This window comes from Chelon labrosus, assembly GCF_963514085.1.
Source record: "Chelon labrosus genome assembly, chromosome: 19".
Taxonomy (NCBI): domain Eukaryota; kingdom Metazoa; phylum Chordata; class Actinopteri; order Mugiliformes; family Mugilidae; genus Chelon; species Chelon labrosus.
The window spans coordinates 19,812,397-19,823,763 of record NC_140352.1 but is presented as its reverse complement, the minus strand read 5'-3'; the positions used below and the strand labels follow the sequence as shown (position 1 = coordinate 19,823,763).

The following is an 11,367-nucleotide window of genomic DNA, read 5'->3' as shown; positions in this document are numbered from 1 at the left end:
AATGTTGATTAGTGGGCTTTAGCAGAGCCGATGGGCCAAATCAGGAGCTTCTCTGCTGGACAGAGATAAGCCACTGGCTCCCAAAGAGGGCAACATAGCATCCCAAGGCAGACTTGAAGAAATATTCCAGGTGATGCAAGATATATTTAACCACATTTTCCCTCATTAAAACTAAAACACTAGCTGACATTTGCATATCATCACGATAAAAAAAAACAACAACACCAAAATGAACAGCCCGACAATTAATGGAGTCACCTTAATAAACCCAATGTGGCAGCAAAGACAGATGACGCAGCTACATCTCAGCCCTCAACATTAACCTGAGACCACTACTGAACTGGCTGAAAGTCCTTTGTGGCTAAATGACTAACCTGAGAGAAGTGTCATTCTTTATAACTAAAAAGGATCAACTTCCTTGGCGTATTTTATATTCCTAAACCTGTTGTATCCTAATTCCACTGTGCAGTAAAAAATAAATCCCATGTTGGGTAATCTGACCCTCAGATTATTCGTTCTTTCCATGGAAGCATTAGTCTATGAGATGTCATAAAACCTTGACAACACAGAGTCCAGTGACTCCAACAGTTTATATTTACACTGATCCAACCCAGCGAACAGCAGCAAAGCAGCATTTGGGAAGCTGACGCTGGGAAATGTTGTGGATTTGTTGTCGGCAATTAAAAGATGATCAAAACACTGTAGCTGGGGATTATGTGGAACTGATTATTTCAGCAAAGCAAATACTAAAAGTAGGCAATACTTTATCCTGAACTGAAAGGCAAATCAAAAAGCAGCTCCAAATCAAGCTCAGCTAAGAATCCCATTGTTTGTCCAATTAGGCTATTGTATCTTGCAATTATTTTATTTTTAGTTTATAACTTTAAACCCGAGCCTTGCAATAGGCTGGTGACCTGTCCAGGGTGTACCCCGCCTCTCACCCGACAGCTGGGATAGGCTCCAGCCCCCCTGTGACCCTTCACAGGACAAGCGGTTACTGAAGATTAATGAATGAATGAATGAATGAATGAACTTTAAACCCTTTTACAGGGCACAAGGTGGCAGTGCATCACTATCCCGAGATGTTTCTGGATCCAGGATACAAGATTCTCTGTGTTAATGTTGCAAACTCACAAAGAGGATTCAGGCAGATGACCACCACGTTTTAAGATGCCATGAATTTGTTGTCTGCACAAATGGGTTTGTATTCCAATAAAAGTGTCCCATTTCCACATTCATTAATTAGTATTAACTAAAAGGCGTTTGTAACACTTTTTCCCCCTTTCCTTTCTAGATAATTAAATGATGTCATTGATTATGTGAACAGTGCAAAAGCCAAAATAGCAGGCTTTATGGTCGTGGCATGCACAGCCACACTTGTCATCAAACCGATCGATATGACACACAATCTACCATCTCGCTTAACCGGCGGTTCATTTCAAACAGCCGTAATCAATTTTTGTATTAAAAGACAGCGACATCTACTATTTCGGATATGAAAAGAAGTTTTTAGGGATATCAAACAAGCTCAAAAAAACAGTGAACCTGAACGGAGCAAGGGTTGCGTTCAAAGGCAGTCTGTGATGGGCAGAGCGTCGCGGATAGAGAAATGCTCAGTGCACGTTCAGGTGCAGACAGACGACACATCTCCACACCGCGTCTCTGGGAGCTTCTCACCCGCAGGACCGTTTATTCTGTGAGTAACTACATTTTTTTTATTTTTTTTTAGTATGCTTTTTAGAAGCCACCTGAAACTGTTTCATGCCTCTAGATTATTTATTTATTTTTTATTTTTATTTTTTTTGCAAATCCCAAATTTAAGCTATTTATTAATTTATTGATGGAAAGGCTGCACCAGCAACAGTTGGATAAATGAACTCTCCATATTAGATGCTTTTCACTCACAAATATCGTTTTTTGTTCCTTTACGAAGTCCACTGAACAAATAATTATGTTTTTGTTTGCGTAGATGAGATTGAGGGTAGTTTACGCACTGCTATAATATCCGTACGTTGCTTCTTTTAATTTTCAATTGAGTGTCTGAAATCGGATAATTAACAAAATAAAATATTAATTTAAATCAAGCTTTCTTGTGTATGTTCGAAGCTAATAAAAAGCGGTGCCCAACTGGATTTTGATATTAAATCTAATTTGACCTCGAACAATTAGCGTGTAGGATTTAGTGGAGTGATTTAATATCTCTGAAAAAGTCGTTTGTCACTTGTCAAATGCCACTTGTGTAAACTTTTTCAATAAACTTGAAATATTACGTTGCCATGGATACAGTGACTTGTCAGTCTGTGCGCTGCAGTGATCTATGTGTTTATAATATTTAATTGTTTTGTCGATTATGGAGCTTAGTTCTCATATGCGGCTCAATAATGTTATTTGCCTCCCACTGATGGATTAGGATAACTCATGGCATCATTGCATTCTCTTTGCACAATCCCCTGTTGCGCCTCTTGAAACCTACAGCTGCAAAACATCTTCCGGGCGCTGTTTCATCAAGCCTGGGAGTCTTTCAGAACATCTTCAGGACATCTACAGCTGTCCTCAATCCTGATTGTTTTGTTTTTTAGTGGCTGAACAGGTGAAGATAAACCTATGTGGAGTTAAGTGGGCTAAGACTGGAAGACAGGATACGTGGACGTTGTGTAGAGCAAATACTTAAACACACTGCTGGCTTCAAATAATGATTTCAATAGTCATGTAATCTATGGGTGACATTATGCTTCTTGTCACAGTTGCCAAAACTCCACATGACATGTTTCTCGAACTATTAAGAACAAATAAGGTGTCATTCTACAAGCTGCCACAGGCTGTGAATGTCAAATAACCACCTAGCAGGGGAGACAAATCAATTCAGTGTTTTGGCAGTCTATTGCTACACAGTGGCAGGCTGCGCTGAGCCTGAGGTGGCACCCCCACATAAGGTGGGGAGGCCGCTTTGCGAATAAATGCGGTTTATGCTGCAACAGGGCCTTAGCTCAACCTGTGGGGTGTGGCACAGCACCACCACTCATTCATTAATTCATTCATTCATTCATTTTCTGTAACCGCTTGTCCTGGGAAGGGTCGGGGGGGGGGGGGGGGGGGGTCTGGAGCCTATCCCAGCTGAGGCATCAGTGCTAACCATCCTTCTTCCAAATTATTATGCACATGCTATTTTTCTCTGGCTACTGGCTATCCTCAGAAATATATTACAGTCTTAATGTTAATCCAAGCAAAAAACACAGAAGACTGTTTTAATAAAATCTTAAGAATATCTGAAATAGTCTGAATAGTATGCATTGTGTGGAATCACCTTTTCACCAATGTCTGGAAGTGTCTAGATGTCCAAGTATAATGGTAGATTTAGTTTGATATCATTTGGAGTTTTGTGCTGGCTTCTGAAAAAATAACTTTGGTGTCAAACATCCTTTGACTTCAGTGATTTTGTGCCATCCCTCTACTATTAAATTACATAATTGAAAAAATCTGTCAGTCTTTCTCTCAAAAATAATCTACACATTAATGAAATGCAAGATGAAAGCATTTTACCAGAAGGTTATGAATATGTTTGTTTGCATGTGTGTAATGAGGAGGGTTTCAGTAAGGGAAAGGGGAAGTAAGATAGGGGCAGATAAAAAAATAAAAAAATAAATAAATAAAAGGGCTTTCAAGTTGCTTGCTATTAGAGAACAGCTAAAATGACTCAATTCTTAACTGAAAAAAATAAAAATAACAGAATCAATCTATTGTCTTGAAAATGTCCAAGTATAATGGCAGATTTAGTTTGCTTTAATTTTGGGTTTTAACTTTTCCATTTCATTCATCTGAACATCACTGAAGGGTAGCAGGCTTTAAAAGCCTTTTTCTAGGGTTGGAGTAGAAGGAAATAATGTCTATAATCATTGTAGTTTCAAGGCTTTCATAGCTTTAATGGCTCAAATTGTAAAATTCTTGGAAATCTTTTTAATTTTTACATTTTACGAACAATACAGGTCAATCAGATTGTCACTGAACTACAGTATGTATTTACCCAGTGTTACTGAACTCAGTTAATTGCTGAACTTGTAACAAAACATTTAAGCAGTCACATTTGTTCTGTTCTGCTTCCTCCTCACAGGTCTTTCAGATAAGGAAAAACAAGTCTGCAGTTATGGGCAGGGCACTGGACGCAATAGCTTTGATTTGCCTGCTGTTTCTCAAACTGCCAAAGGTTAGTTTGCATAAATTCGTTTTTGATCTTCCAAGAAGACTCAGTAAAACTTTTACACATGAAGTGATTTAATGTTTTTCTGAAGTATGTTTCTCCATATTACAGTTTGAGGTGGTCAGTGGGAAAGTCTTAGAGGAGACTTATCGGAAGTGGGTCCAGTATAAAGAAGACTGTTCCAAAATGATAGAAAACGAGCCGCTGCCTCAAGGTATGGAAAACCTTAATTAATTTGGAAGTCACAATTATAAAGGGCCTATGGCATGGTAATGGAAGACGAACAAAGAAAATGTTAAACCATTTAAACCTGCAGCAGCAATTGTCATTCGTGGCTAAAGTTTCTCTTTGTGTATTTTTTTAGTGGGTTTGTTCTGTAACAAGACCTTTGACCGATATGCCTGTTGGCCAGATAGCCCTGCTGGCTTCATTGTCAACATCTCATGCCCTTACTACCTGCCCTGGTATGACAAAGGTAACAACTACAACACCAAACTGAAATACTATTGTGTTTCTGTCCATTGCCTATATTTTTATAATCTGTATCTCAAGTGATACTATTACAGTAAGTAAGAAATTGTTTAGGATGTTGAAGTTTTCAAGTTTTCCACACTTTAATCCTCATTGCTAAAACAGAGAGTCTATTTGGGCTGCTTTAGCTTAGCTTAGCACAAAGGCCAGATACAGGAGGGAGGTGCTAGCCCGACGACTGCTGCCTTTAAATGGAAGTCGTGGGTTCGTGTTTACGTCAAGGGAAGTTGCTTTTACAAAAAGTTTGGCGTGAAATTAGTAACACTGGCAGTAAGGACGCCCCTGCTCTGCAACTGTCGGGGCTAACGTTATAGTAAGCTAGCAACCGAGCAACTTGTAAGAAATGCAAACACATAATACAAGGACTGGGCTGTTGGAAATAAACATTGAGAATCAATATTTTCCTCAGACCAAAATTAAAAATAAAAACCTTTCCAAAGTTTTCCAGTTAAGGTCACTTTTAGTCTGTTCTCGTGAATATGGTAAATACTTCGCATTGGAAGACAGTATCGTCCTCATTTCAGCTCCCCTAAAACACAGATGAGCACATTATATGTTACTAAATGAAGCCAGACAAAATAAAACTAAAACAAATTAAATGCCCTTTTTGCTGTTTTTGTGCCATGCACTCAGACAGACACAAGAGTAGTAATGCTTGGCGTAGCCAGCCAAACTCAATTCTTATTAGAATAGGAGTCTCATAACACGTCATTTAGATTACATTATGGGGTACAACTCAAAGGCATTTATAAAATGTTGTGTATTATTTTGCACGTGTGCACCTATGTTCAGTGTGCCTATCTGCATGTAGGCCATTTCTGTTGGAAAGATAACCTATCCCTACCATCTGCCCAGCACATGCTTCCACCACCTGAGACCTTAGCCAGGAATACACACGTAATGACTGAAGGACTGACTGTCTGTCATCCAGTGTCTCAGGGTGTGGTGCGTAGGCGTTGTGGGTCTGACGGCCTGTGGGCGAGGGACAACAGAGGGGAAGTGTGGAGGGACATGACCGAGTGTGAAGAGGAAAAAGAGGTTGCATCGCAGGAGGTATTGTCTCCATCTTGACGGGTACATTTATTGTGGCTGTTCCAACTTCTTGTAGTGAAATCATATGTTATGAGGAGGAAAATAATTTATGCTGTGTGGCCTTCACTGCACTGCTGAAATGGGGGTTATTTCTTATCAGACCCCAGTTATCTTGTACACATCCAATGTGAAATAACACAGTCTGAAGTAAGTAAATAAGATATAGAGTACACTGTATGAGAAAAAATGCTAATGCTGCCTTTGAATGGTGTCCAGCTCACAAGTAAACCCCGTATGAACAGACCTCACAATCTTGTAAGTGGGGCTTTTAGATAAGGTTTCTGAGTTATGGTTACAACATGTAAAGACATGTATGTAAAACACAATGGTCATGATGGTGAGTTGTGAGAACACCACTGCTAGTCAACTCTTGCGTCTGGAAACCATGGAGGTAACTTGATGTAGGAAACTCAAAGGCGCAATGAAAGGATGAGGAATTAAGGAAACATCAGCTATTTCTTCTGACATATTACAAAGAGGTTGTGAATACCACTAGAGGAAGCTGTTTATATGGACCTTTTTCGTGAACATGCTAAACACAGCCCTATTTAAAGGCCCCGCACTGTATATAATGGAGAAGGCACAGATTTATTTCCTGAAAAGTTTGAAAGATACGTTAGACAACTATTTAAATCTCTTAGGGCAGGTGAGAGTAATGATTCATAGTTGAAACCATAAGGGGCATGATGTACCTAACATGACTCCCCTTTGTAGGAGTCTAGTCTTTACAGTAATGATGAAGTTTCAATAACACTCACAGCCATTTCAGAATAAAGTCTAAATGAATCTATGTTTGTTATACCCTGTTCTGATTATTACGCAGCTTTACCTTTCCCCATAGCTCCATGAAAGTTCTTTATGTTTCTTCAACTCAGTTTTCAACCCAGTTTTTCTTTACTTTTTTTTTTTTTATTGAATTTCTGACGCACATACCGTTGTTTCTGTAGCCACTTGCTGGTGAAAGTAGTGAAGCATGAGGCAGCAAAAGAGCCAGCCGTTTTCCTCTGGAGCTGCTAGAGGCCAAAAAAAATCAGACCTGCAGTCATCATCCTGTTGTTTTAAGTGTGTTGCACTCTGCGCACTCATTAAATGCTCAGCATGTCTCTCACTATAGCCACATGCAAGCCTAAAGCATCACGTTTGACAGGCCTCCAAGCTTCTTTGTGACATAAAATTTTTAATAGCTTTGGTGAGGGAGCAATATTTTTTGATAATTCATTCATTCATTCATTCATTCATCTTCTGTAACCTCAGGTCCGCAGTCTATCGCAGGGCTAACACAGAGAGACAGACAACCATTCACACTCACATGCACACCTACGGCCGATTTAGAATCACCATTAACCTAATGAGCACGTCTTTGGACAGTGGGAGGAAGCCGGAGTACCCGGAGAGAACCCACACAGACACAGGGAGAACATGCAAACTCCACACAGAAAAGCACCAGTTGACCTGGATTCGACCCCAGAACCTTCTTGCTTTGAGGCATCAGTGCTAACAACCATTGTGGTGGCGCCCCAGTTTTTCGATAATTCATCTGGGGAAAAAAATGAATGAGTGTTGATTATCGTTATTGTGTTACCTAACAGCTTTGTGTCATTGTTACTCACTCCCATGAACAATTTTTTTCTATGTTCACGTGCACGTGTTTAATCTAAGTACGAAACTTCATGCACCCATTATAGAAATACACTAAATGGGGAACACTTTGCTACTTATAATGTACCTGTAATGAAAAGGTTTTTATGACATTATGTGAATAAGAGTATGTGATGCAGTGAAAAGACATCATCTGACAGAAACAGTTATTTGCAAATGTAACATTCAGTGATGCTTTATGAAATGCGACTCATAAAAATGACTAGTGTGGATTTGTCATTACAGCTGTGGGTCAAACAATTGATGGTGAGCTTCAGGATGTTGTACACTGTCGGCTACTCCTTGTCCCTGTCCACGCTCATAATGGCTCTTATAATTCTTATGAGCTTTAGGTAAGCTGTCATCCAGATGTGCCGTGTTTGGTATTTCGTTGTATTAGTCGCCAATCTGTCAAACATACCTCACGTCACGCGTCCAAGGATACACCAGGGTCCTTTCCCCTCTCATAAATGCTACAACTGCCAATAGGTCACCAGAGAAATGTGCAATTTCTATTCATAACACACAATGATCTTCAGCATTGTCAAGATCTTCAGCATTCATAGATGCAGCTGAGAAAGACAAATTGCGTGGGTCTGCTAGAAATGAGAAAACCACACACAAAAAAATATCACTCGAAATTCAAATGTTGTTATTTTTATGTCCCCCAACAGGAAACTGCGCTGCACCAGAAACTACATTCACGCTAACCTTTTCCTGTCCTTCATCCTGCGAGCTATAGCTGTCATTGTTAAGGACACAATGCTGGATCGCCACTGGGGAAGAGAAATCTTGAAACCAGCCGATGTCAGTGAGATGCTCAGTCATGAGGTGGGTCTGATGAATGTACTGCTGATGGTTTACTGTTGTTATTGGATGTATAACATCACTAAATATGCTTAGTGTGTATTTCCAGCTAACACATCCATCATTTTTGTTATGTTTCTTGTAGGCTGCCATTGGCTGCAGGGTAGCGCAGGTGATAATGCAATACTGTGTCCTGGCCAATCATTACTGGTTCTTTGGAGAGGCAATTTATTTGTACTCAGTGCTCATTGCGTCAGTGTTCATTGACAACAACAAATACCTACCTTACATCTGCCTTGGCTGGGGTATGTTTCATCTCTTTGTGTCCGTTTAAATATACATCTAAGCCGCACTTGTGTGGATTATTGCCTAAAATTGTGGGGGAAGACCCGCTTTGCTATCCTTCAAAATATAATTCTGTTTTACTTCAAAGAGCTTCATGCCATAGAGAAAACACTGCAACACTGAACCTTGCAATTTTTGATTTTACCTTAGGAACACCAATATTATTTGTGGTTCCCTGGGTAGTGGTTAAGATACTGAAAGAAAACAAAGAGTAAGTGTTTATGCATGCTATACAGCTCTCTATGTCTACACACCTGCACCACATATTAGAGAGTATTACATGTTAGTAACACGCTCCTTTTCCTCTCAGGTGTTGGGCTGTCAATGAGAACATGAACTACTGGTGGATCATTCGATTCCCTGTTCTTTTTGCTTCACTAGTAAGCATTACTTATACAAATAGTCTTCTCAGTTTCTGTTTGCCTACCTCGCATTTGTCATCATCTGACATTTAAGCAACATGCTTGGGATATTTATTTTGTGAACAAAAATTCATGTCAGGAATTTCTTATCAACAGATCAACTTTCTGATTTTCATGAAGATCCTGAAAGTCATATTTTCCAAATTGCGAGCCAGCAACCAGAACCGATACCCTGATTACAAACTTCGGCAAGTAGTCTCAGCCTATTTTCAGTGACAATAGATTCGATCTGAAGTGATGGATTTTGGCAGGAGGATGAATGAAATGTTGACAAAAAACAATGCACATGATGTCATGACAAATAGCTATGCTGTTTGATTTGTCCTTTTTAAGGCTTGCCAAGGCCACTCTCACCCTAATTCCTCTGTTTGGGATACACGAGGTTATTTTCGTCTTCGCCACAGATGAGCAGACAACAGGTGTTCTGCGCTACATTAAAGTGTTTTTCACCCTTTTTATCAGTTCGTTTCAGGTAAGTTAAACAGCTTGCTGTTCCTTGAATGTAGCAATCAATATGCAGTACTGTGCAGCAAATGCAGAACACCTCGATTAAAGTACCTTTTTTCTGCAGGGCTTTTTGGTGGCTGTGATCTACTGCTATGCCAATAAAGAGGTTTGTTGTCTTCTCTCATATTCTCCTTTCATTTATAGAAGATACTAACTATAACCCATATATGTGAGGCACTGTGTTTGGCAACTGAGACACAAGTGTACATGTCTTGGATCATATAATTATTATATTAGTCAAATAAGCAGCCCATTTGGAGTTGTGAGGATTGGACTTGCTGCAGGTCATGTAAGAATGCATTAGAAATAGAATGAGACTGGAAATTGAATTCAGAATGACACATCTCCACTTTGAGTGCAGGTGCAGACTGAGCTGAAGAGGAAGTTGCGCAGCTGGAGGACGGAGACAGAAATTGTATGCTGTGGACAGTGACTAGCTGTGCTGGACTTACGAACAGACACTTTCTCCATTGCCACAGTACCGGAGGGCAACAGATCCTCTGTCTCGGCTACCAGGCCAATGCCTGATGGTTCACCCACTCCTGACAGTTCGCAGATTTTTAGACGTCAGGTTTTGCCAACTTCTCCCAAGCCTGATGTGTCTCTGCTGCATTCTCCATTGGTAGTAAATAGAGACAAGATCCTGCAGGCTGGGAATCTGGACAAGAATGGACAATCATCTGTGGCAATGCAGGTGTCCTTCCTCGTTCATCTTAAAGACCCTGTGGAGCTACTCCCACATGTTGTAAATACAGATTCCGACTGAATACAGTCTTGTAGCTGCTGTACATTGCAAGATTATGTGTAGAATTGCAAAGTGTGTGAATAACTTGTTACTTGAGATGTCGGGTATCTTTAATTAAATAATACAAACGTGTACTTTTTACATTGACTCATTTAATTAGTTTTTGACTGTGCAAGAATATGAATAGACTGACAAAACAGTTCATAAACAGAACCTCAAGGTTATTTGAAACTACAAGTTTACATACATACAAGTGTATAAAATGACACATTGCCATTTTTTTCTCCCTGACATTAAATCAGATTAAACTTTTCTGGTTTACGCCATTTAGGATTACCAATATAATTTCTGTTTGCTAAATGCCAGAATAATGAGAGAGAGAATTTTTGGAGATTTGTTTTTATTACTTCCTTCAAAGTGACAAGTTTACACTAAGATGACCACCATTACCATAATGACCACCCTTACATTTGGACGATAAAAAGGGGACGCTTTCAAGCTTGAATATACAGATCTGACAAGGCGTGTGAAAGCAAGATGGCCTACACACCTGAGAAGCTCTGCAACTAAATGCTAAGGAAATGTATGTAAACGTCTGGCTTTGATGAAAGTAATAAAAGATTCTGTCTCTCATTACTCTGGTTTTTGGCTAACAGAAATACTAACTGACCTAAAACAGAAAAAGTGTCATCTAATTTAATGTCACACAGTGAGAACAGAAAGGTTATGTGTCTTTTTATACAGTGTAAACTTCTAGTTTCAACTGTATACTGTATACTACACAACTGATGGCATTAAACATATTAATAAGCAAGGAAAATTTTTCCACAAATTTACTCTTGAAAAGGCACATCTGTTAATGGAAAGCCACTATAGGTGATTACCTCATGAAGCTGACTGAGAAAAGAACAAGTGTGAACAAAGCTTTCATCAAAGCAAAGCAAACGGTGACTACATTGAAGACTGTGAAATATAAATTAGAAACCATATTCTGGTTTGTCTTCAGCATTAAAAATAATAATAATAAGAAAACATTGAATAAAATGATGTGTCCAAACTATACGTCTTGTACTATGTGAACTTCA

The 11,367-nt window shown here is 39.4% G+C and overlaps 1 protein-coding gene across 1 annotated transcript; it reads left to right on the top strand.

Annotated features, from left to right (window-relative positions):
• Positions 1 to 4,141: 4,141 nt before the first annotated feature.
• Positions 4,142 to 11,271, top strand: LOC311504571 (glucagon receptor-like; the record flags this gene model as incomplete). Its single annotated transcript, XM_084567750.1, has 13 exons — positions 4,142 to 4,201; positions 4,307 to 4,409; positions 4,560 to 4,670; positions 5,658 to 5,779; positions 7,703 to 7,809; positions 8,131 to 8,287; positions 8,409 to 8,568; positions 8,759 to 8,819; positions 8,919 to 8,988; positions 9,127 to 9,218; positions 9,364 to 9,502; positions 9,602 to 9,643; positions 9,899 to 11,271. 13 exons carry the CDS (start codon positions 4,142 to 4,144, stop codon positions 9,968 to 9,970), a joined length of 1,296 nt encoding a protein of 431 aa, XP_084423876.1. The 3' UTR covers positions 9,971 to 11,271.
• Positions 11,272 to 11,367: the final 96 nt, after the last annotated feature.